This window comes from Topomyia yanbarensis, chromosome 1 (genome assembly GCF_030247195.1).
Source record: "Topomyia yanbarensis strain Yona2022 chromosome 1, ASM3024719v1, whole genome shotgun sequence".
Classification (NCBI taxonomy): domain Eukaryota; kingdom Metazoa; phylum Arthropoda; class Insecta; order Diptera; family Culicidae; genus Topomyia; species Topomyia yanbarensis.
Genome location: NC_080670.1, coordinates 183,257,013 through 183,281,678, shown reverse-complemented (window position 1 = coordinate 183,281,678; position 24,666 = coordinate 183,257,013). Strand labels below are relative to the sequence as shown.

At 40.8% G+C, this 24,666-nt stretch overlaps 1 protein-coding gene across 1 annotated transcript in view; it reads right to left on the bottom strand.

The window, feature by feature from the left end:
* Positions 1-255: 255 nt before the first annotated feature.
* The window catches only part of LOC131683892 (uncharacterized), a 79,278-nt gene continuing 54,867 nt past the window's right edge, over positions 256-24,666 (bottom strand). The window contains exon 6 of the mRNA XM_058966277.1: positions 256-23,855. Coding sequence (XP_058822260.1) covers positions 23,752-23,855 — 104 coding nt within the window. The 3' untranslated portion in view covers positions 256-23,751. The remainder of the gene's footprint in view (positions 23,856-24,666) is intronic.

Sequence of the window (24,666 nt, the reverse complement as noted above, 5' to 3'; positions counted from 1 at the left end):
AAAAGTTTTCTCTTTCATTAACTGCTGTGAACTGTGTTCGACCAGTAACAGTTTGCCCGGAATTTCCTTTCGGTGAGAATTTTAACAGTTGGCTTTTAAGCCATAATCATACGTTTATCGAGATATGTTTGTCGAGTTTTTGTTGCAATGAGTTGTTGAAAATAAGCATGTAAAGAGCTGAAATTTCAAGTGTACCCCCAGATCCTCATCCATTACGGAAATTTCGGACAGTCAAAATTAAAAATGTTCAAACGCTTCTGTTAATGTAAAATATATCAGTTTTTATTACAATTATTTTTAATTATCATTATTCATTTCAATGCTTTTTAATGCGCTTCTATGTTGCTGGTGTGTCGCACACGACTGTCTGTCACTTGTGTACACAGGTTTTTCCCTCGATTTTCAGTGAATTTCGGCCCTACTACATGACATTCGTACCTTTTTTTTCTTTCTCCTACCCTTCCTTTGTTGCCCGCTATAGGCTTCCGAAAGTGGCGCCCTTAATGCATTTTACTCATTTATTGTGATTATTTTAATAGTTTTACCTGTTTCACAACATGTCGCACCCCCCAATCCGGATCAATTCGGATTTCGGTTTATAGTGGGTGTCTTTTCCGGCGTTATCAGCACTGGCTATCACCGAACGCAGAGGGGGACTGATTGCGTGAATGCAGGTGTGTCTGTGTGTGTGTGTTTTGGTTTTCTCTTATTTCGACGTGAATTCAAAATTCAATTAACGGTGATTAAATTAAAAATTGAATACTCGCATAGATTCAACCGGTTCGATTATACCGGTACGGGTACGGTCGGGTAGCCGAGGAGAGTTGGCGCGGTAGCGTTAATTTGTTGGTGGCTGGCTGGTTACTCCTACTGATGCTTGCGTATGTACTCTTTCACCACTTTGATGTGGCCTTTGGTATGCATTCGAAATGAAGGGTTAATTCACAATTAGCCGACGTGTTGACATAACTACATTGAAATTGCTCCCATGGTATTCATGAATAGAGAGTGGTTGGTATCAACAAATAGGTTTCAAGTGGTTTAACGACTGGAATGTGTAAGTTGTAGGTGGATCAGTCACCAAATATTTTGCAAAATCCACACTAGTGTTAATTAGAGTTGGTCGGGTGACATTTTTTTTTCAAATCAGATAACGACCTGAAATTGAAATTTATTTCTACTCTGATCCCGCCCCGCAATAACCCACAGGATTCATGAATATTTGCACGGACCGGATAATGTAAAATTCATTTTTGGAACAAGACAGACACGTACAGAATACATTTAAATATTTCGCACAAGAAAAGCGTCATCAAGAAAGCAATAAAACGAGACATTGGGGTGGAAGGAAATAGACTATCGAAGTGTGTTTGAGAGAAAAATGTTTGCGTTCTATACTCGGTGACGCATTAGAAAATGGAAAATAGTGCAGACGTATATGAACCAAAAGTAGGCCGAAGAATACAACATGCTGACATCGGTAGATTGGTAAACACAGTAGACTACAGTAGACTGGACACGCAGCGCGAATGCCGGAAGAGAGCTCTACTAAAATAATGACTTTCAATTTTCGTCTCTTGAGATTTAGAATATTCGAATCTTTACATTTTCGAAAATATTTCTTTCGACTTTTTTGAATTTTGGGATTGTTTAATTTCGGAATCTCCCAATTTTCAAGTTTTAAAATTCGCAAACTCAAATTCAAATTTGAATTGTAGAATTGTCGAATTTTCAAAATCCACAAATTTCAAATCTTTGAAATGACGAATTTTCATATTTTTGAGTTTCCGAAATTTCAGATTCAAATTTTTCGAATTTCGACATCTCAATTTTTTTTAAATTTTTTAATCTTTGAATTTTTGAAAATTCGAAAAATTTTCAAAAAATATTTCAAATTTCAGACGCTTCTAATTTTCAAATTCGCGAAATTTCGAATTTTTGAATATTCAAGATTTAGGATTTTTTAACATTCGAATGTTCGAATACTAGCATTTTCAATTTTTTTTATTCCTAATATTCAAATCTTAAATTACCAAATTTTAGAATGTTCGTATTTTCGAACTTTCAAGCTTTCAAATTTTAAATTTTAATTTCTTTAAGTTCTCAAGTTTTCGTATTTTTGATCCTTTTAAAATTTATGCTACAATTATCATCGTATTCAATTTTGAATTTTGGAAATCATGAATTTTAAAATTTGTCGTCGTTCGAATCTTTTAAATTTCGAATTTTCGAACACTTAAGCCTTCAAGTTTTTGAATACTGGAATTTTTGAATCGTAGAATATTCGAATCTTCAAGTTTTTGAATTTTCGAATGATCGAATTTTTGTATATTTGTATTTTTGAATAATCGATTTTTCGAATTCTTGAATTATCGAATTTTCAACCCTCAAAAAGGCAAGCCAAAATTGTGACTTTAAGAAGCGTTCGTTTCATCAGTGAGAGAATCGAAAGCCCGAAAACGTTCAGTCATTTGTATATTAAATTACAACTTCATTGGAACTAGAGAACTGTAAACAGCCAGGCCTCCGAGACTCCTTACCTTTTGAGGGTTAAATTCTCGAATTTTCGACTTTACAAATTTTTGAATTTTAAAATTTTTATATTTTCGGATTTTCAAATTTTTTAATTCTTGAATTTTCGAATTTATCAATATTCGAAATTTCGAATTCACAAATTTGTGAATTCTCCAAATTTCAAAGTTTCGAATTTTTGTATCGTTGAATTCCGGAATTTCCAAATTTTTGAGTTTTTCAATTTTAGTAATCGAATTTTTGGATTTTCGAATTATAGAATATTCGGATTCTTGATTCTTCAAATTTTAGAAACGTTTTCAATTTCCAAGTTTTTAAATTTTTGATTCTTCAATTCCTCGAATAATTAAATTTTTGACTGCATGATTTCTGAATCTTTGAACCATTTTTTAATTTTTTGTTACTGGAGTTTTAGAATTTTAAAATATTTGAATATTCGTTTTCGAATTTTGTAATATTTGGATTTGAAAATTTCCGAATATTTGAATTTTAGAATTTTTTAATTTTTAGACTCTCAAACTAACAAATTTTTGATCCGAGTTTTAATTTTTTTTTGAAATTTCGAGTTTTTGAATTTTTCATTTGTAAATTACAAATCTCAAATTCCAAATTTCCATTTTCTAATTTCCATTTTCCGATTTCCATTTTCCAATCTCTAATTTCCAATTTCCAATTTCCAAATTCCAATGTCCAATGTCCAATGTCCAATGTCCAATGTCCAATGTCCAATGTCCAATGCCCAATGTCCAATGTCCAATGTCCAATGTCCAATGTCCAATGTCCAATGTCCAATTTCCAACTTCCAACGTCCAACGTCCAATTTCCAATTCCCAATTTTTATTTTCAAATCTCAAATTTCATAGCTTAAATTTCAAATTTTTAAATTCTTTTTCAATTTTTTTCAAATTTTTCGTATTTTGAAATTTTTTCTTTTTTTCAAATTTCTTTTCTATTTTTTTTCGATTTTTTAAATTTTTTCAAATCTTTTCCTGTTTTCAAAATTTTCAAATGCTTAAAATACTTATTTAAAATTTTTAGAATTTCTCAAATTTTTCAATTTTTGTACACTTTTTAAATTTTTCAAACTTTGCAAATTGTTCAACTTTTTAAAAAATTTCCAATTTTTTCAATTTTTTTAAAATTTTTCAATGTATTAAATTTTTAGGCTTTTGAATTCTAATTTTCAATTTTTTCAATTTCGTGCGCTCGAATTTTTAACGCATTTCTGAATGTTCAATTTTTGACTCATTGCATTTTCGAATTTTGGGGCCTCGAAATTTATAATTTTCAAAGATTCTTATTTTCTAATTTCCTGTTGTTTCAAAATTGGAATACTCGTAATTTGGAATCTATGAATTTTTGGCCATTCAAATTTTAAAACTTTTTAATTTTCAATTTCTAAATTTAAAAAATTGTATCAAATTCTCGAAATTTTAAACCTTCGAATTTTCGAGCTTTTCCATTTCTCAATTTTTGAAGTTTTGAATCATCAAATTTTCGTATCATTTAAGTTTCGAATTACCGAACCATCGACTTTTCAGTTATGTTCTAAACATTTCAATTTAATTTTTTTCAAAACTCCGAAATTTGAAATTCTGGAATTTTTGAATTCGCGAATTTTCAATTTTAATTTTGTAATTTTTCTATTTTCGAGTTTTATTATTTCGAATTCTTGAGCTGTTTATTTCTGCTTTCCAAAATTTTGCACCTTCGAATTTTCTAATTTTGGAATATTCAATCAAAGTTTTTTGAATTTTGGAACTTAAATTTCGTAATTAAAATTTTCAAGTTTTGGAATTTCAATTTCAAAAATCACATTGAATTTGTTTTAATTTTTTTCCAAATTTGGCAGTGCTTTCAAATTTCTTATATCCTAGAAATTTTTGAATTTCAGAGTTTTCGAAATCTCGAAATTTTTAAATTTTTGAATTATTTCACCCTCAAATTTTCGATATTTACAATTTTCAATTTGGTTAATTTTCGAAATTGGAAATTTTTGAATGTTCGGATTTTTAAAACTTTTGAATTTTCGATTCCCTGAATTTACAATTTTTAGAACTTTCACATTTTCAACCTCACCGATTTTAAATTATCAACCTTCGAATTTTGAAATCTTAAAATTTTCGAACTTCTGCATTTCTGAATCTCCCATTTTTAACTCAATGAATTTTCGACTTTTCGAATCAATTTTCCAGAATTTTGCACTTTAAACCTTTCCAATTTTCGATTTTTTTTAGTTTAACATTTTGGTATATTGGAATTTTAAAATTTTTGAATTATTGAACTTTGGCATTTCTAAGTCTTCGAAATTTTTAATAATCGAATTTTCGAATATCCGAAATTCTTGAATTTCCAAACTATCGAATTTTCAATTAGGCTTCAAAATCGTAGATTTCAAATTTTTCGAATGCCAGAGTTTTCGAATACTAAAATTTTCGATTTTTCGAACTAGAGAATTTTCGACGTTTTATATTTTTCCTGCTTGCTCGAATTTTCAAACATTTGAATTCTAAAATTTTCAATTTCCATATTTTCGCATTCCCAAATTTTCAAACTTTCAGCTTTAAATTTTCAAGTTTTAGACTCTCATAATGTTTAAATCTTTTAATTTTAGTTTTTAATTCGTAAATTTGAAAATTTTCGTTTTAAATGTTTACTGTTTTGTTCTTCTGTTCTTCTGTTTTTCTGTTTTTCTGTTCTTCTGTTCTTCTGTTTTTCTGTTTTTCTGTTCTTCTGTTCTTCTGTTCTTCTGTTCTTCTGTTCTTCTGTTCTTCTGTTCTTCTGTTCTTTTGTTCTTTTGTTCTTTTGTTCTTCTGTTCTTTTGTTCTTTTGTTCTTTTGTTCTTTTGTTCTTTTGTTCTTTTGTTCTTTTGTTCTTTTGTTCTTTTGTTCTTTTGTTCTTTTGTTCTTTTGTTCTTTTGTTCTTTTGTTCTTTTGTTCTTTTGTTCTTCCGTTCTTCTGTTTTTTCTGTTCTTCTGTTTTTTCTGTTTTTTTTTCTGTTTTTCTGTTTTTCTGTTCTTCTGTTCCTCTGTTCTTCTGTTCTTCTGGTCTTCTGTTCTTCTGTTCTCCTGTTCTTCTGATCTTCTGTTTTCTGTTTTTCTGTTCGTCTGTTCTTTTGTTCTTCCGTTCTTCTGTTTTTCTGTTCTTCTGTTCTTCTATTCTTCTGTTCTTCTGTTCTTCTGTTCTTCTGTTCTTCTGTTCTTCTGTTCTTCTGTTCTTCTGTTCTTCTGTTCTTCTGTTCTTCTGTTCTTCTGTTCTTCTGATCTTCTATTCTTCTATATTCTGTTTTCTATTTTCTGCTTTTGTTTTCTGTTTTTCTGTTTTTCTGATTTTCTGGTTTTCTGTTTTACTGTTTTTCTGTTTTTCTGTTTTTCTGTTTTTTTATTTTTCTGTTTTTCTGTATTTCTGTATTTCTGTATTTCTGTTTTTCTGTTTTTCTGTTTTTCTGTTTTACTGTTTTCTGTTTTCTGTTTTCTGTTTTCTGTTTGCTGTTTTTCTGTTTTCTGTTTTCTGTTTTCTGTTTTCTGTTTTCTGTTTTCTGTTTTCTGTTTGCTGTTTTTCTGTTTTCTGTTTTCTGTTTTCTGTTTTCTGTTTTCTGTTTTCTGTTTTCTGTTTTCTGTTTTCTGTTTTCTGTTTTCTGTTTTCTGTTTTCTGTTTTCTGTTTTCTGTTTTCTGTTTTCTGTTTTCTGTTTTCTGTTTTCTGTTTTCTGTTTTCTGTTTTCTGTTTTCTGTTTTCTGTTTTCTGTTTTCTGTTTTCTGTTTTCTGTTTTCTGTTTTCTGTTTTCTGTTTTCTGTTTTCTGTTTTCTGTTTTCTGTTTTCTGTTTTCTGTTTTCTGTTTTCTGTTTTCTGTTTTCTGTTTTCTGTTTTCTGTTTTCTGTTTTCTGTTTTCTGTTTTCTGTTTTCTGTTTTCTGTTTTCTGTTTTCTGTTTTCTGTTTTCTGTTTTTCGTTTTCTGTTTTCCGTTTTCTGATTTCAGAGTTCTGCTTTTTGTTTTCTGTTCCTCCATTCATCTCTTTTCCTTTTCTTGCTGTTTTTCAAGTTTTTCATTTTTGTCTAATATGATTCTGTTGTCCTTTTTTCCTGTTTTTCTCAGCCATTGATTTTTATATTAGTATTGTAGTTTACCATGTTTTTCTACTCTCTTTAGCAATGTTCCAGTTTTGTATCGTACTGCGGCCGTGTTTTTCTATTTTTTTGGTACCATTTTTTTATGTTTTTCTGCGTCCAGTTAGTCCGTTTTCTGTTCCTTCATTTGTCTGTTTTATTTTTCCGGTTTTCAAATTATTTGTATTTTGCTTTACTATTATTTTTTTCTGGCTTTATTTGATTTTCTGTATTTTTTCTCTGAATCTCAGGTCTTCAGTTTATCAGCCTGTTTGCTCTGTTTTTACGTTTTTCTCTTTTTATATGTTTCTGGTTGCTTGTTTTTTATTCCTATCGTTTGTTTCTCAGTTTTTCTGTCCCACTAATTTTGGGTGTTCGACTTTCGTTTTGTTCAGTTTTGTAGTATGCCCTGTTCCATTTTTTTATTTCTCTCACGTCTCTTTGATTATAGTTTTTTCTGATTTTGTTTGTTTTTAAATTTTCTGTTATCCTGTATTTCTATCATTCAGGTTTTTTTTTTCAAGTTTTCTATGCCACCTTCTTATTCGCTTGTTTTTTATGTCTTTTTTCTGTTACTGTGTTTTCCCTTTTTTTTGTTTTACTGTATCTCTGAAGTTCTGTTCTGCTGCTGTTCTGGTTTTCTGTTTTCCTGTTTTATCTTAACCTGATTATTTTTGTTACTTGTCTGCCTTTTCTTTGTACCGTTTTATTTTTCTATAAATCTGTACTTTATGTTGCAATTTTTTCTACTTCTTGTATTCTATTTTCCTGTTTTTGCAGAATTTACGGGTCTTAATTTATCAGTCCAATGTTTTCTGATTTTAAGTGCTTTATTTTGAATTCGGCATCGTGCATTTGTATCTCGAATCAGATTTGTCCACTGGCCCAATCATTTCTATCAAATGAAAAGTGAACTCGTCTTACATAAAGCTAAGCCCGTGAACGGCTGCTGTGATAACACCATGAATTTGGTGGGACCTCGAAGAAATTCGAAAACTTTTTGGGTCCCAAGACTCTTTTTCTGTCATCCTATTTTTCAGTTTTTCTGTTTCAACAATTTTATCGGCTGTCGTCCATTTCCATGTTTTCTGATGTTTATTTGTCTATTTATCCATTTATTTTCAAGCTTTTTTTTATAAATAGCCAAATAGGTTTCTTATTCTGTTTTTTATGTATCACAAACTTCTGCTGTTCTATATTACCGTCATTCTGGTTTTCTTTATCATTGATTTCTGTTTTGTCGTGACTGCGACTTATCTGTCAATATATGGCCCCTTCTCAACATTTCGGAAGAAACAGGCAGGAAAAAATTGAAAAATTTGAAACAATAACTGAAAGAAATTACACAATGTCTGCACCAGTTAGATGGAAAAATGTGCACCAGCTTCGTACTAAATTGTGAGTTATGTCCTTATAAACAAAACAAAAATCGTTTTTAAAAAAACCTTTCGGAAGTGACGCGGAAAACCGAAATGTTTTCGTATATTTCGGATTAAGCTGTCAATATGGGGCATCTAAGAGGCCTTATCAAATGTTAGCAAACTATATAAGCTCCGCATATATTTTTTTGCTTCATTCACCGTTCGCTAGTCGAATGAGAAGCTTGTTGATTAGCAGTCGGACGGTGCAATAAAAAGAAGACACTCTGAATTTTCGTCGCCTATATATTGCTACGCGGGATATTTGTGTTAAACAGCCTTATTCTGCATCATGACGAATCGTTTTTTGATCTCCTTTATTGATTTGTTATCTACATATCAGATAATCAGATGGAGGATTTTCAGATATTTTATCAGAGCGAAAACAATCTGTACTATTCGGTCGCTTTTTGGACCATTCTTCGCCAGCCAACAATAACATTAACTGAAACATAATCTTCCCGGCATCTACAAACCTTCAATAACACTTTCCTCGTATATTCATCGCAGCATCAGTACGAGTGTCCGATTAATTCTTCTCAAAAAAAGAAAACAGTTTCGATGACAATCAAATCGGAATGACCTGATGAGCAAACAGCCCCTTCCCACATGCAAGCGGCAGCAGCGCCAACTCCAAAATAGAATACAAAAATTGCGAACAACCGAGCTGACACAAGTGAAAACAAACGCTATCAAAAGTGACACAGTGAACGGCCTACTTCTCTCGCTCTCCCTCAATATTCACCGTTGATTTTCCAGTTTCCCACCAACTCTTCCGTTGTTTTTTTTCTTCTGTTTCTTTTTTCCACAGCATCACTCGACTCGCTTCGGCGCTACTCTCTCTCTCTCATCGGCGTAAGAACCTAATTGAAATTCATCGAACCTATCAATTATGCACAGTATTATTTTTGCTTTCTGATATGTTTAATTACTTTTACAGTTAATTTAATTGTTATTTTTTTCTGGTTCTCGCCATACACGCGTGTGCTCACTATGCCCTTTCAGCCGGTTTTCCGAGTATTCATTTTTCAATGTCACATTATTTCGCGGGTCCCTTCACCCTCCCCCCACCATTCACCAGTGCATTCGATCGATCGAAACAAATGAAAGAGAAAGAAGTGTAACAAATTACCCAGAATGGTTATCATTTTTTTGTTTTGTTTTCTTTGTTCAAGCCTTAGTCACTATAGTTTACACTTATTCACCGTTATCATTAGTCTAAGTAGCAATTTGTGTGTATGTGTTTGTGTGTTAATTCACTCCTATACTAAATAGCGTCAGCTGTTTCATTTTTTCTTCTTCTCATTTACTCTTAGGTTGCTTTATTATCTTACAAAATTATCCCGTGCATGAACTGTGTTTTGCTCTTTTAAGATTTTTGAATAGTATTCCATGAATTATATCGACGATACTTCGTAGCGTTTATTTTTTCTTCTTCTTCCTTGTATTTTAAACAAATAGAATTGCTTTGGTTATAATCGTTTCGTCTTGGCTCTTACCGGCCGATCGCAGTTTAAACTGTGTGACAAACCGTCTGTGTATGTGTGATAGAGAATCTAGTAGTTAGTTCAGTACACTTTAATTTGACATTTCATTTCGTTTGTTTTCTTTCCGAGTGAAACAAAAATCCTCCATTAGGGTTGCGCAATTAATACATACATCATTTTAGTTAAGGGTTTCGAACTTGTTTTTTTATGCTAATCTTGATCTATTTTTGTGAATACTCTTTCGTTTTTTTTTGTGTTGGCACACATTTAAGTGCTTCGCTTTCTATAGAATTCTTACATTTCTCACGTGTTTTGTTTGTTAATTTCATACTAAATGTACAAATTATAAGGCCTCTTTTTATCTTCTTCTCGTCAATGTATATGTGATGTCAACTGTGTATCTATGTAGTTATCTATATTTCTTTGTAAGATTGAATAGCTCTCGTAAAAAATAATGCTAGTTGTTTATCAGAGATTCACTCCCAACAGAACGACACGACAGTCAATTACAGATAGCTTCCTGCTCCGTGTTTTATTTGTCCAAAAAAGACGGAACTGAACTCCTTAATCATGCACCTAAACGTTCATCGTTCAGGACATCGAACATCGACAACTTCTTAACTCCGCTACGTCACGACACGACAATCACGAAAATGTTGCGCTACTACAACTGCCCAATCGGTCGCCACAAGAATAACAATTCAGTAAGTCGTAGGCAAGCTCATGCATAAAGCATCTACAGCTTTCAGTGTGTCAGTGTGGCAAGTTTGACTCCTGTCAGCATTAAATATGCAACGATTCACTTTCCCCCGTAGAAGATGATGAGTGCCGTTGGAAAAGCGCAAAATAGTGCGGCCTACTGCGACTGTTGATATCGTCAGTTTTGTTCGGACGCTTTCCGTTCATCATGGATTTTTTGAATAATACATGGGTTGAATTTCTTTTTTTCAGGGGGATTGAATCAACTCGTACTTCTATATAATGATGTTACAAATAATACGTCACTGGACTTTTCCATCGCTGATCATAATAGGAGCATTTCAGGTCTTGGAAGAATGGCTTTTAATTCAAGGATTTCATCTTGATTGTATGTTATCTGTGAGGAAGCAGAGTTTGTGCCACGCTTATTTATTTAGCTTAGCCCTGTTTCCGTTAAACGGGAGCGAGTAAAGGCGCTTTAACTTAGGCTTATTCGCCAGGGCAAGGAGTAAATACCTCTGCCCCATCCCCAAGGACCAAAGGAGTGACAATAACCTTTTTAGCCAAGTCGCTCCCAACGATATATCCCAATCCACTATAAACTGAAACGGTCGGTACGGTTGTCCTCGTTTCTTCCTCATTTAAGATTCAAAGCGATTCGTTAGTTTCATTAAATGAATAAATTAATTACTATATAGTTTTGAAACACCTTTTAACCCAACTCTGCACAGTAGGCCTAACCGTTTTGATATTTGCGACATATTACAAATAATATGCTTCCAATATTAATGTTGACAAGAAAAACACTAAAGAATAACTGCGGTTCTTTTCCAGGATGCTTTTCAATACTGGCTGTGTAAGGGTTAGAATAGAATAGCCCTGTTTCCGTTAAACGGACGCCACTCAACCGGGAGAAAGCCGGGAGGAATACCATTGTAGGTCGGAAGAAGAAACACGGGAAACAGCAAAAGCGAAAGGAAGAGAGAAAAGTTAAGCAGAATAGGAAAAGGAAACATCCGGCTCGTTAGAAGGCATCAAAAGGTGAAGCCGTGCTCGTCAAAGCCAATGACGACGTGTGTAGCGTTGTTCAAGAAGGTCAGAGAGGAACCGGAGGTGTGGAATTTTTGGGGAAACGTGATAAGAACCAGGCGAACCCAAAAAGGTGAGATGGTCTTTAAGTTGAAGGAGATGTTAAAGTGTTAAGCACGGAGACGGCGATTGTGTGCAAGAACCTGGATGAGATCACGACGGAAGACGACTGAGAGGTGCGCTGAAGCAGCAGTGCAACCTGGGTAAGGTGCACATGACGATCCGGTTAAAGAAGGGATACGGAGGAACTCAGACAGCGATGATTTGTTTACTGGTAACCACTGCTGACAATGTGCTGGAGCTAGACAAAGTTATGGCTGGATGGTCGAGATGCCCATTGAGAGCCGGCCCTCGAGTGAATAAACAAGCGGAGAAATGCTTCAAGTGCTTGTGCTTTGGACATTTGGCAGGGGCTTGCAAAGATCCGCATAGATCCAGGATGAGCTGGAAATGCGGGTAGACGGGCCATCTTTCGACAGACTGCACGCAGAGGCCGAAGTGCACTCCAACGGGCGGAAGCGACCATCAAACGGGTGGCTTCAAATGTCGTGCCTACCAGAAGGTGACTACATGCCAATGGAAATGGAGATAACCCAGATAAATCTGAATCACTGAGATACCGCACGGTTACTGTTGTGGCAGTCTACGACAGAAACAATGTGTGACATCATTTTGATTGCAGAGCAGTATCAAGTCCCCCTTGACCACAAGGTTCCCGGGAACGGCTGTGATACAAGTTATGGATAGATTCCCTCATTCAAGAAGTAGTAGAACGCTCATACGAGGGCTTCGTGATCACCAAAATCAACGGAGTCTTCATGTGCAGCTGATGCGCTTCTCCAAGGTGGACAGTGGAGCAATTCAGCCAAATGCTGGAGCAGTGTGTTGTGGAGTGGATTAGTAGAGTAACCAACACAAGTGGGTATATCCCGAAAGAAGCTCTAGCGAAAATAGACGTACGATTGTGCAATGAAGATTTCGTTAGAACATTTCCAAGAGTCCATTCTCTACTACCATTGATGTCACATTCTGTAGCCCTTCGCTGACGACGAACATGGATTGGAGAGTATGCGAGAAGTATACCCATAGTGACCACCAGGCAATTCACTACCGTATCGGTCAACGAAACCCTGCTGCAGCACGGAGAAGGATGTCCGGCGAGCAAAAGTGGGAGATGAAAGCTTTCAACAAAGATCTTTTCGTAGAGAAGTTTTGGACGGACGGCAGGACAGAGAACGTTCATGCGACTGATCTAACAAGAAGGATAATGACAGCTTGTGACGCCACTATGCCGTGGAAGCTGATGGTGTCCAGCTTACTGGTGGAACGAGAAGCTCAGTGTGCTAGGCGCTCCCTGTATCAGCGTCTAAAGGCAGGTTCATAGAGCAATATCGGAGCCAGATATAAGGGGCTCAAAGCACCGTTTCGGGAAGCTAAAGCTGCCTTAAAACGGGAGATCAAGCATAGCAAGTCAGATAGCCACAAGAAGCTGTGCCGAAAAGTAGCAAGGGAGACGCCATTCCAAGGGACGCGTAGCGTCCAGATGGAATACCAAACGGAGTGTTGAAGGCTGCAATCCTACCATTCCCGGACATGTTCAGTATGATGCTGCAGAAGTGTCTAGAAGATGACATTTTCCCCGAAATGTGCAGAAGCTGGTGTTGTTGCCAATCCGATCCAGTCTCATATAGGCCTATATGTCTGCTGGATACACTCGAAAAACTCCTGGAAGAAATCGTCCTCAACAGGCTGACGAAATGCACGTAGAGCTAGCGCGAACTGTTCAAGATGCAGTTTGGAATCCGCAAAGGAGTATCGACAGTGGAGGCAATTCGGAAAATACTCAAGAGTGCTGAGAAGGCATCTAAACAGAAGCGAAGAGGAGATCGAAACTGCGCCGTGATTACGATGGATGTGGAGAATACGCCAACAGATGGGAAGCTAGCGCTGCACAGAATGAAGGTCCCCGTCTATCTAAGCCAGATTCTGAATAGTTACTTCCAGAACAAAGTGCTGCTGTACGTCAATGCGAGTCACAGCGGTCGTTCCTCTTTGGAACGGGATGTACGATGGTGTCTTGACAGTGTGGTTACCCAGGCAAGTGTAAAACGTGCGTTTCCCGGGCGACGTGTTACTAACGGTGATGCGTGAGACACTTGAAGAAGCGGAAGTGTCGATGACGGAGACAATAGTCGCAATCGAGAGCTGGATGAACGGGGTCAAGCTGCTGATAGCTCACCACAAGACGGAGAGGTTTTGTTGATCAGGAACAGCAAAGCAGTTCAGCAGATGCAGATCGACGTCGGGGGGCAAGTCGGTTGAGCTTCAACAATCACATCGACTACGCCTGCGAAAAGTCAGCGAAGGCAACGAACGCAATAGCGACAGTCATGCCAAACGTCGGCGGTTCGAGAAGCAGACGTTTGCTATCTAGTGTTTCGTCGTCGATACTGCGATGTGAGCAGCCGCGCTGGAAACCAAGCGGAACCGTGAAAAGCTATACAATATGTTCTAGCTGATGGTCGTACGAGTCGCGTGCGGGTACAGAACAATCTCGTCAGAGGCAGTATGTGTTATCACCGGAATGATCACCGTGGCGGAAGATATCGAGTGCTACAATCGGAGAAACACCAGAAACGTGAGGAAGATGGTGAGAATCGATTCGAAGGCAAGGCGGCAGCAGGAATGGGACAATCTGGATAAAGAAAGGTGGATTTGCCGGCTCATCCCAATCCTGTTAACGTGGGTCAATAAATGGCCCAGAGAGGTAAACTTCCACCTGACACAGTTCCTGTCAGGCCACGGCTGCTTGAGGAAGTATCTGCATCGGTTCGGGCACGCAACACCATCGTTGTGGGCGGAGTGTGAGAACGTCTAGGAAACACCGGAGACATGTCGTCTTCGAGTGCGAGATGCTTGAAACGGGAGGATCGGACATCAACCCGGATAATGTCATCTACAGAACGACAAGCGACGTAAATACGTGGAACGCGGTCAACAGAGTGGTGACGCAGATCATGACCACCTTGCAGCGGAAATGGCGAGAAGAACAGCGAGCAGCGGTTTCGGGAGAACAATCACCGCTGGGAAACTCTCCACCGGAGTAGACTGAATCCACCTCAGGGAACTAGTCTAGTAGACCGCAACAGAGCACCAGGTATGGGTCGTCGGGTTGCCAGCGACCCGGATTCCACGCTCCAGCTGGAATCGCCGGACTGGCCAAGGCACCCTACCGAGAGAGTACGAGCGAAAACAAAAGAAGAATCAGTATCAGGAGAGGGTATGCCTCAAACGAGCACTAAACTTTCTAAAGAGGACAGCGGAAGACGAATACCATCTTACCATCGCAGACAACATCCAACTCACCAACAAACCCCTCCCAACTATCGCCCGACTACATCGAATAAGACCACGAGCTTGGCCACGACCCTGGACCTAACATTGACGACAGCCTCACCCGTACAATAAATGCCGGAGACTCCCCGAGCAGTATCATACCAAAATATAGTCAATGCATCAACCGAAAATACCAACAACACATTAAATTATACACCGAGTATCAGCGGACTGAGAACGGGCTCTCCTTCCGTCTCCCATCCTATTGCTCAGTCATCACAGCGGAAGCTGCAACTATCGCAGTGACAATGGCCAAAAGAGACTCAGACGATCCAACCGACTCTCTGTTGGGCACCTCCTATGCAACTGCAGGGAACTCGAGGACTTCCGGCGACAGTATGATCTGACCAATTAAATCCGAGACGGGCTGTCTAATGACCCGGTCCAGGAGGAAGTACTTCTTCTATTTTTGAAGGACGCCAGACCAAACGCCACACCTTCGCCAGCTGATGTAGAGGTTTTCCGCGGCCGTCACCAGTTAACTACAATCAATCCCACCACGACTGTGGGCCCTCTGATTCACCCCCCACCAGGTGCTGGAGGTCTCCCACGACCCCGATCAGGCAAGACCGAACCCTCGAAGTCATCTCAATGGAGAAACGACGAGCCAACCTCAAACAACTACAGTCACACCAGCAATGAGCCTTCTGCCACGCCACGCAACGGCAATGGAGAGGACGTCCATGTCCCTGCAAGACCACCATAAACCGAAAGAATTTTCCAGCAAATCGCCACCAACACGACCCATTCAGTCAAGACCGAACCCTCGAAGGCATCTCAACAGAAGTATACCACAGCCACACTATCTATGGGCCCACTGCCGCCACATTCTTGCGATGCTGGAGTGGTCGCCCATGGTCCTTTGGAGCAGTGGATCGCCTGCAGCCGGTCTGCTCACCTACTGAAGTGACGACCCAATCTGGAACAACCACAGTCACCACCGAAGTGAAAACCAACTAACCGAGCCATACCCCGGCCGGGTACTGGAAAGGTCTCCCGCGACCCCGTTCAACCGAATAGACAACCACCCCCTTCAGAAGAAACTATTCCAAAAAGCAAAGAAAAGCTAAATTTTAGACTGTATCAGAAGAACTTCCTTCATCGTGGAACTCTCCGCCGGTGTAAGCTAGATTCACCTCCGATGACTAGATTGAGTAGACCGCGACGAGAAACTACCAGTCGCGGATCGTCGGGGCACCTGCGAACCGGACGACCTGTTCCACTGACCTCGACATCTGGTCGGTTGACTCGGTTTCGGGAGAACTTCTCTCGCCGGGGAATTCTCCTTCGGAGTAGGCTCGTTCCAGCGTCGGGGACTAGAACGAGAAGTTCGCGAACAAGATTTTAGTGAAATCGCGAGCTGAAAGGTTCATTTGGGGAGTGGGGCGAAATGGAACGAGAAGGGAACCAAGGGGCCTAAAGGAGTTGTGGTGCTAAATGGCACCGGACAGAGAGTCAAAGGGCTCAAGAAGTTGTGGTGCTAAAACCAAAGTAGAATCGGTATCGGGAGAACTTCCTTCGCCGGGGAACTCTCCGTCGGCGTAAGCTAGATTCACCTCCGGGACTAGACTGAGTAGATCGCGACGGGACACCACCAGTCGCGGGTCATCGGAGCACCAGCAAACCGGACGCCCTGCTCCACCGGAATCGCCGAACTGACCTCGACACTTGGTTGGTTGGTTCGGTTTCGGGAGAACTTCTCACGCCGAGGTCTTCTCCGTCGGAGTAGGCTAGTTTCATCGTCGGGGACTTGACCGAGTATTTTCTTAGGAGGTCACCGAGTAAGTAGTGCTAAATGGTACGAGAAGGGAGTTTTGGTGCTGAATGGCACAAGGGAGCCGACTCCTGATGCTGAATGGCACAAGGCAGCCGAAGGGCTCGATAGATTAGACAATGTAGGGGAAGAGCACTAAGTCTCAACCCACAGCTAGCCATGCCGAGACTGCCAGTCTGTGTGGATGGTCGAGAACTGGTCGTTTGTCGATGAGTGGTGCTGTAACCTTACTAACTAACTACTAAGTAGTCGGATTTGAGTGGATGCTATGCGCATAAAAAACCCCTCACCGAAATAATGCCGTAAGATAGTGCCGGAGAGGAGTCAGGTTCTAGATAAGAGTAGAGGTTTTAGCGGGTCTGGTGGCAGCCCAAACCCGTTCCTTGAGACTTTGGGTTTTGTACATTTTTTTCTGCTTACTCAGGACTTTTTTGAAAGTTTTTTTCTGCCCTCTAAAAACACGCTCACGGTTCTTGTTAAACCTCAATCGGCTGTTCGTGTCGCCAGTGCGTACAGAACGATATCGTCAGAGGTGGTATGCGTAATTGCCGGGATGGCTACCATCTGCATCACTCTGGTTGAGGACGTGGAATCCTACCAGCGGAGGAATGCACGAAATGCAAGGGGACTGGCACGAGCGGAATCGCTGGCTAAGTGGCAGCAAGAGTAGGACAACTCGGATAAAGGAAGGTGGACCTACCGACTCATGCCAAATGTTTCGGCTTAGGAAGCATGAAGAGGTGAATTTCCATTTGATTCAGTTTTTTGTCCGGGCACGGATGCTTCCGGAAGAACTTGTTTGGATATGCTTCGTCACCCCTTTGCCCGGAGTGTGTGAACGTGTAGGAGACACCGGAACACGTGGTCTTCGAATGCCATAGCTTCGAAGGGGTATGCCTGGTGTGATAGTTGGATATATTGTTGAAGATATGTGCCACGACGAGCATACCTGGGACGCTGTCAATAGAATGCTTACGAGGTCCGAGCTAAGGAGAAAGTGGCGAAGGGACCAACAAAGTAGCCACCGTGGAACCACAAATCGGGTTTCGGGAGAAATTCCGCCGCCGGGGTACTCTCCATCAGTGTAGACTAGGTCCACCGCCGGAGACCAGTCGAATAGTATGCGACGTAGCACCGGGTTCGGGAGTCAGTGAATCGGACGTCAAGCTTCACCGGAATCGCCGGATCGACCTCGGCATCCTACCGGGTAGCTCGTGAGTAGGCTAGATCCACCACCAGAAATTAGAGCGAGTAGACCGCGTCGAACAGCCATCAGTGAACCGGAAGCTAAGCTCTCCTCGGAATCGCTAGATAGACCTCAGTACCTACTGATTGGCCCGTTTAGTAACCTAGGTCCACCGTCGGGGACTAGATCGAGACGAAGTAATGAGCTAAATGGCTCACTGAAACCAACATCGATATCGGGTAGAAATCTACCGCCGAGGAATTCACAGTAGGGTAGATTTGCCGCCGATGATTATCCGACGGAATCGTGACAAAAATGTGAGCTAATTGGTTTACGAAACAAACTCCGGTACCGAGAGAAATTCCGCTGCCGGGGAGCTCTCAGTCGAAGTAGGGTAGTTCACCACCGGATAATATTCGAGTAGATCTTGATAAAGCTGGTAGCTAAATAGCTCAAGGCAGCGGGTATCGGTGTTGGGAGAAATTACTCCTTCGGAGAACCCAAAGTGTAGAGTTGTTATCCCAAAATACTGAGCCCAGAATCCGCAGCGCATAATCTAGAGCTCAGAGCCCAAAGTCCAGAGCCCCTAACCCAAAATAGTGTGACCACAGTTTAGATTTCAGATTCCAGAGCTCAGAGTCTAGAATCCAGAGTTCAGATTCGATAATCCAGATTTTAGTTTTCATCTCCCAGCGAGCACAACCCAGAGTCCCGAGGAGAGAGTCCAGAGTCCGGAGTCCAGACTCCAGAGTCTCGAGTGCAGAGTGCATAGTCCAGAGTCCATAGTTCCGAGTCAGAAGTCCAGAATCAAGACCCAGAGTCCATAGCTCAGAGACCACAGTCTACAGTCCAGAGTCCATAACACAGAATATCGAGACGAAAGCTCAGTTCCAGAGTTAAAAATTCAGAGTCTAGAGTTCAGAGTGCAGAGAACAGAGTCGAGAATCCTAGGTCCAGAGCCAAGAGTCCTCAACTCAAATTACTGTGGCCAGAGTCCAGAGCTCTGAGACCAGAATCCAGAGCCCGAAGTACTTAATCCAAAATACTGAGGCAAGGATTCAGACACAAGATCATAGAACCCAGAGTCCAGAATCCAGAGTCCATAACACAGAGCTCAAAGCCCAGAATCTAGAGCTCAGAGTCCAAACACGACAATCCTGAAACCAGGGTTCAGAGTCCAGAGAACAGAGTCCTCAACCCAAAATACTAAGTCCAGTGTCCCGGGTTCAGAGCCCGGAGTCCAGATCCCAGAGTCCAGAGAACAGAGTCCCGAGTAGAGAGCCTACAGTCCAGAATCCTGAGACCCAAGTGCAGAGCCTAAAGTTCAGAGTCCAGAGTCTAGAGTTCAGATTCCAGAGTGAAGGATCAAGATCCCAGATACCAGAGCCCGTTGATAAGACCGGGAGCTGAACGACTCACGAAAACAGCATCCAAACGGCTCACGGAGACGAGAGCTATAAAGGCGAAGAGTCGATAGTTAAATCAAAGCTCGAAGGTCAAGCAATTTCATGAACCAAGTGAGACTCCGAGATAGAGTAGAAGAAAAAGGTGTGATGAAAGCACAACGAGCCCTCCCAAGCAGTAATACCTTGATGTAGTTCCGTGGGGAAGAAGGGCGAAAAAAGTAAGCAGTGTTTTAGTGGTTAGACACGAACGTGAGTCGCGAGTCCCACGCAGTGCCAAACCACCAACACACTACAGTCCATGCTTTTGAAGCTTTTTAGCCCTACTATAAAGAAACTATCAGCGAAGGCTTCAAGTCGTTGATGGAGGAAGCTGCAATTCCTCAATTGAGCGGTTGAGACGAAACATTTGGAGATCATCTGCGAAGGACCGGCGAGCAGTCTTCAGCGCAAAATACACGTCATTGAAGTAAAGCAGAAACAGCAAGGATCCCAAGTAACTTCCCCGGGATATTCTTGACGAAGAAGTAAATGCGAGTGCTTGGAAACCTCCATTGTCAACTATCTCGATTTAAGCCAAGCTGAAGCACTGGTAATCATCATTTCATCGAGATCGATAGTTCCTAGGATTTGGCCCAGAAATGGTTCAAGTGTGTAGGGCTTTGTTTCTCGTACTCTACTTGAGGGTGGACTTACACGTTGCAGTTACGATTGTAGTCGACCGTTACTGCGATCGGAACCAGAGTGAATGCAAGGAAGACCTAAGATGTAAAAATGTTTTATACACAGAGGAAAACAAACCAGAACAAATCAAGCATTTTCCTCGATATCCTAGGACACCAGAATAGTCCGCTAAAAACCAGAACATGTCCTGGGAAACCAGGACGTATAATCACTCTAAGTTAGACACCGGTCAAATTGCCTAGATTACATCTACACTCATAAACAAAACTGCATCAGATGATTGGGAGCACTGCCGAATCGCTCGGACGTGGCTTTGTGTTCGTCCAATATTTTTCGAAGTTTCGTTGTGAGATATACAATAGTTAACAGGAAATCGTAGTCAATCGTTTAGTAGGCCGATTCTTCTGTATAGTTATGTGTTGATTAGATAAAATTTCGCGAGAATAGTAAGATGTTTCTTAGTGATTTTATCGCCAATAATTTTGCTGTGTACGTGTTTTAAGCCAAGCCGCCAAAAATTACGCCCATCAGTTCCACTTAGCGTCTAAAGCGCCATCTCAATCCGACTAGTTGATTCAATGATTTTATTGAGGATGGAGGAGAACGCTCGCAGAAATGCCATGAAATTATTTATTCACAGTAGCACGCAGAGCAGGAGATCCTCCCCGGGCTGCCAGAGCCAAATTCCTACAGATGGTCGAACAAAAATACTCAAACCATCTGCACATCTACACCGACGGCTCGAAACTTGGCGAGGGGATGGGCGCGGGTGTGAGCGGAATCGGAACGGGCCCCGCCCGTCGTCTACTCTCCGTGTGTTCCGTGTTCTCCGCGGAAGCCGCCGTCATCGCCATTGCGGTTACCAACAAACCCGAAGACACACCGACAGTGATCTTCTCCGATTCCCTCTCAGTCATCAAAGCGCTGGAATCAGGGGAGTCCAAGCACCCCTATGTCCAAGCCATAGAACAATCCTGTGACTCATTAACTACCATATGCTGGGTACCCGGACACAGCGGAATCCGCGGTAACGAGGATGCTGACCACTTGGCCGCGCTTGGTCGACGCTCTCGCGCCCTATTCTCTAATGAGGTACCATCATCCGACATCATCAGGGAATTCAAGGCGAAGACCTCTGAGCACTTCATCACTCACTGGAGGACTATCCGAGGCTTCCCCTGAGAAGGTAAAGTGAGACCTCGAAAAGTGGACAGACCGCGAAAACCGAGTTGAACAGCCGAGTTGAGGGACATACGAGGCTTACCCATGCCCACACCATTACCCGCGTCGACCCTCCAATATGTACATCTTGCAGCACTAGACTCACGGTGGAGCACCTACTAATAAACTGCAGGGAGTTCGACAACCTACGGCGACATCACAACTTGCCCTTCTCGATTCGAGAAACACTGGCAAACGACCCAGTGCACGAAGAGGCACTACTTGCCTTCCTGAAAGATGCCAATTTTCTCGAATCTATCCGCGAACCGGCTAACTTCAAACCATCCTCTGCTGCAACTACTACCACTACTGCTCAGCGGACCCTCCGCCACACCCAGACCGGGTGCTGGGGAGGTTCTCCCGTGGCCCTTCTACAACCGCAATCCGTCAGCCCAATTGCTATCAACGCCCAGCGGGGTCCTTCGCCACATCCGAACCGGGTGCTGGGAAGGTCTCTCGACTAACCGCAAATAAACCATCGTTCAGCGGGTCCACCGACATACCAAAACCGGGCGCTGGGGAGGCTCTCCCGTGGCCCTGACAAGCTGCCTTCATTCCGGAGCTCAACACCTCATCGATCCAATAGCCAATTGAACTCAAAGAAGATAAACTTAATTCTGTGAAATGTTTTACAACTATCTCCCTTCTTATGGCGAATGACCCTGTGCGGTTAAAGCCCAATAAATAAATAATAATAATAATCTTTTTTCCTTACAAGCCAAAATCAAAAATATAATATTTAATTCTGGAAGTACAAAAATATTACAAATATCCAATTAATATGAGGACGCATTCACGCATTGTATATGAAGGCGGCCTCAGAATGTACATGTATGAACAGGTATTCTTGAAATGGGTCGTTGGATGTACAGTAGAGCTATCACCTTCCATCTCCAGGACTAAACATCTATGGATAATACCAAATATACCATTAAATAGATGTAGACAAGTTTCTTCCATAAACGTACTGCCGTTTAGTGGAAGACGGATTGTATAAACACACACATTAGTAAACAGAACTGCATCAATTATTTAAACTAACTCTGTACATTTATTTGGCATTCAATGACGTTTAAAACATCTAAAATTTTCTAACCAATGTTTTCCTTTCACGTTTTAAACGAGTGCTACTGTGCAAAAACGAGTGCTGACAGCAAATTTAAATTCAGCTACCTCGGTTTATAATGAAACATTTCCCGATCCCCCGTACTTAAAACCAGCTCTCCGGCGGAATAACCACCAAAAGAATCTCGTACTCTGCCCCGGACAGCTATGACGACAGCAATGAAGACAGCTCGTGCTGGCTATAGTTCGCGCGTGCTATTCTTACGTTTATACTACCCCCTTTCCAACCCAACCGAGTCAGTCAGTCAACTCGGCAACTAGATAAGCATTCTCGCAGTAGATGGCGCTCATTGTAAGTTGTGATTACGGGCAGTGTTCACTAGCATAAATAGCTGACAGAGCGCGCGAAAATTGTTTTGTGAATCTTTCGGATGGGGTTATACCTACCTACTACTGGTGAGTACCAGCGAGTGAGGACAGCCCACTGACTGTTGACTGTAGGCAGGCAGGCAGAAGCGTCGCGACGCCAGCTGCTTATGGAGTTGGTTGGCTGCAATCTCGCTGGAAGCTAGCTGTATTTGACTGTGTTCCCTCCCTCCCTCCCTGAATGGGAGGTCGCGGAGCAATATGTGGGGAAGCGGAATGAAATATGAATGAAAACGAAACCGAAACGAGGGAAATAGATTACGACAGCAACAGAGATGATGAGAAAAATCCTTTTGCTTTGTTTTTTTTTCTGTGTATCTATTTTTTTTTCTTTGCTCTAATGCTTGGGTTTTTTGTTTCAGTTGTATGAAGGTATATGTACTCTGTAGTCGTCTGGCTGCTGGGTTTGGCGCTGTCGTACTTTGCCACCCTGAACCAACCAACACGAACGCCTTTGGCTTTGATTTCGCAATTGTTTAACTTTTATGCTTTCCCTTTTTTCTAGTTACACTTTCGCAGCTGCTTCGAAGAGATAGGGTTTCACTCCCGTCAGTGCCAGGCCGCGCTTATGTGTGACCTTCGGCTTCTGCTGATGCTGACGGTTCCCTCCCATTGTTTTCTTCCAAGCTTGTCTCTGTATAAATATGCTGTTAACTAAACGTTACAAAAATATTTATAAAAACTATCTAACTTTTCTCCTGCTGCTCATCTTTCATTCATGTTATGGCGCTACATTTTCTCGTTTTCTTTTGTGTTTTTTTTTGTTGCTGCTTAGCACTCAATAGGATCGGTTTATCTTAATCTTACGCCAGAAAGAGGGGAGGTGTAATAACATGTGTCGGATCCACGCTGGATTTCTTCCCCAATTTGCTATTTTTGGTGTAGGATTTTTTTTGTTTGGGAAAGGATGGGGGAATTTTGCTATTTACAAGAATCATCATTTTATTTTCTGCTATTCCCCCCTTTTTTGTATTATACAACAATCCGGATTGAATGAAAAAAAAATACACACTATAACGAGTAAACGAGTTTCAATTCGTTCTATGTGCCGAGTGGGATTACTATTTATATAAAAAGGATCAACAGAAATTGCTTCGCAAAATTAACAGCTATAGTTTTGTTTTTTTTATCTTGTTCTGTAGAGGTCACTATCACGCTTCTTGTTACTTACTTGATTTTCAGCTATCCCTCGATTACGAAGATTGTTGTTACCACATTTGCCGCGGGTAAAAAAGATCCAACCCGTCGCTGTCAGCTTAGATTGGTCCTTACAGGGCGACGAATGAAGTTATCACCAGAAAGGACAGAAGAACCAGCAAGGGTACGAACAGTTGCTGATGATGATAGGACCGATGGCGGTGTAGAGATTGCGCTGCGGGGAGCAAATTGGGAAAATGAGTTAGTACGGAGATGGAACTTGGTTTCGTGGTTTCTGGGTTATTTCACTGGAACTGGAATAAGTTTGAAGATTGCTTTTTTTAAATATCAAAAAGAACTCCCCCCAACTATGGTGGCAAAAATCAGGACCACTGTGGGGAACTGTTCGTGCTTATCCGGGAACTAACTTGCTTCAAGTAAAAACTTTGCATGGTAAAATGGAGATTAAGTTTTTTGCGAGCAACTTGGTTGGATTGCACACTTTTTTTAGCACAGACTTGCCATACATGACACCGAGAACAGTTTACTGAATACTATTTTAGTTTTAAATTGCGTTCTATCATCGTCCAGCGGCGATTCTTTGAATTCTTGACACATGCAACGGTCCAACGGTGGGCCAATGTAGAAAAACTCTAGAAAGACATCTGCGGAGAGCTAAACATCTTTTTTAATAACGTATGACCCGGCATTTATGGCAACACGTCCAATGCTAGGAGGATAGGTCCAGTGGCAAGTTACACTAGGAATGTATAAAAAATTGTATCAAATTAGAAAAAATGCATTTCATTTCCATTTTTGCCTTAACTTTGTAGTCCCTCGCAGAAAAATCTGTTCGATAAACGTCCTACGCTGATCCACTTTGTTCGACGTTTTGTTGAATGTAGGGCTAGTTTTTGAAGGATTTGACGTCTTACACGCGACGCAAAATGCATTATGGATTTCCATTTTGATGGAAAGAAATGCATTTGATTTCGTGTTTGGGGATAGTCGATTCAGCCCTCTGGCAACCCTATTCCAACATTCAG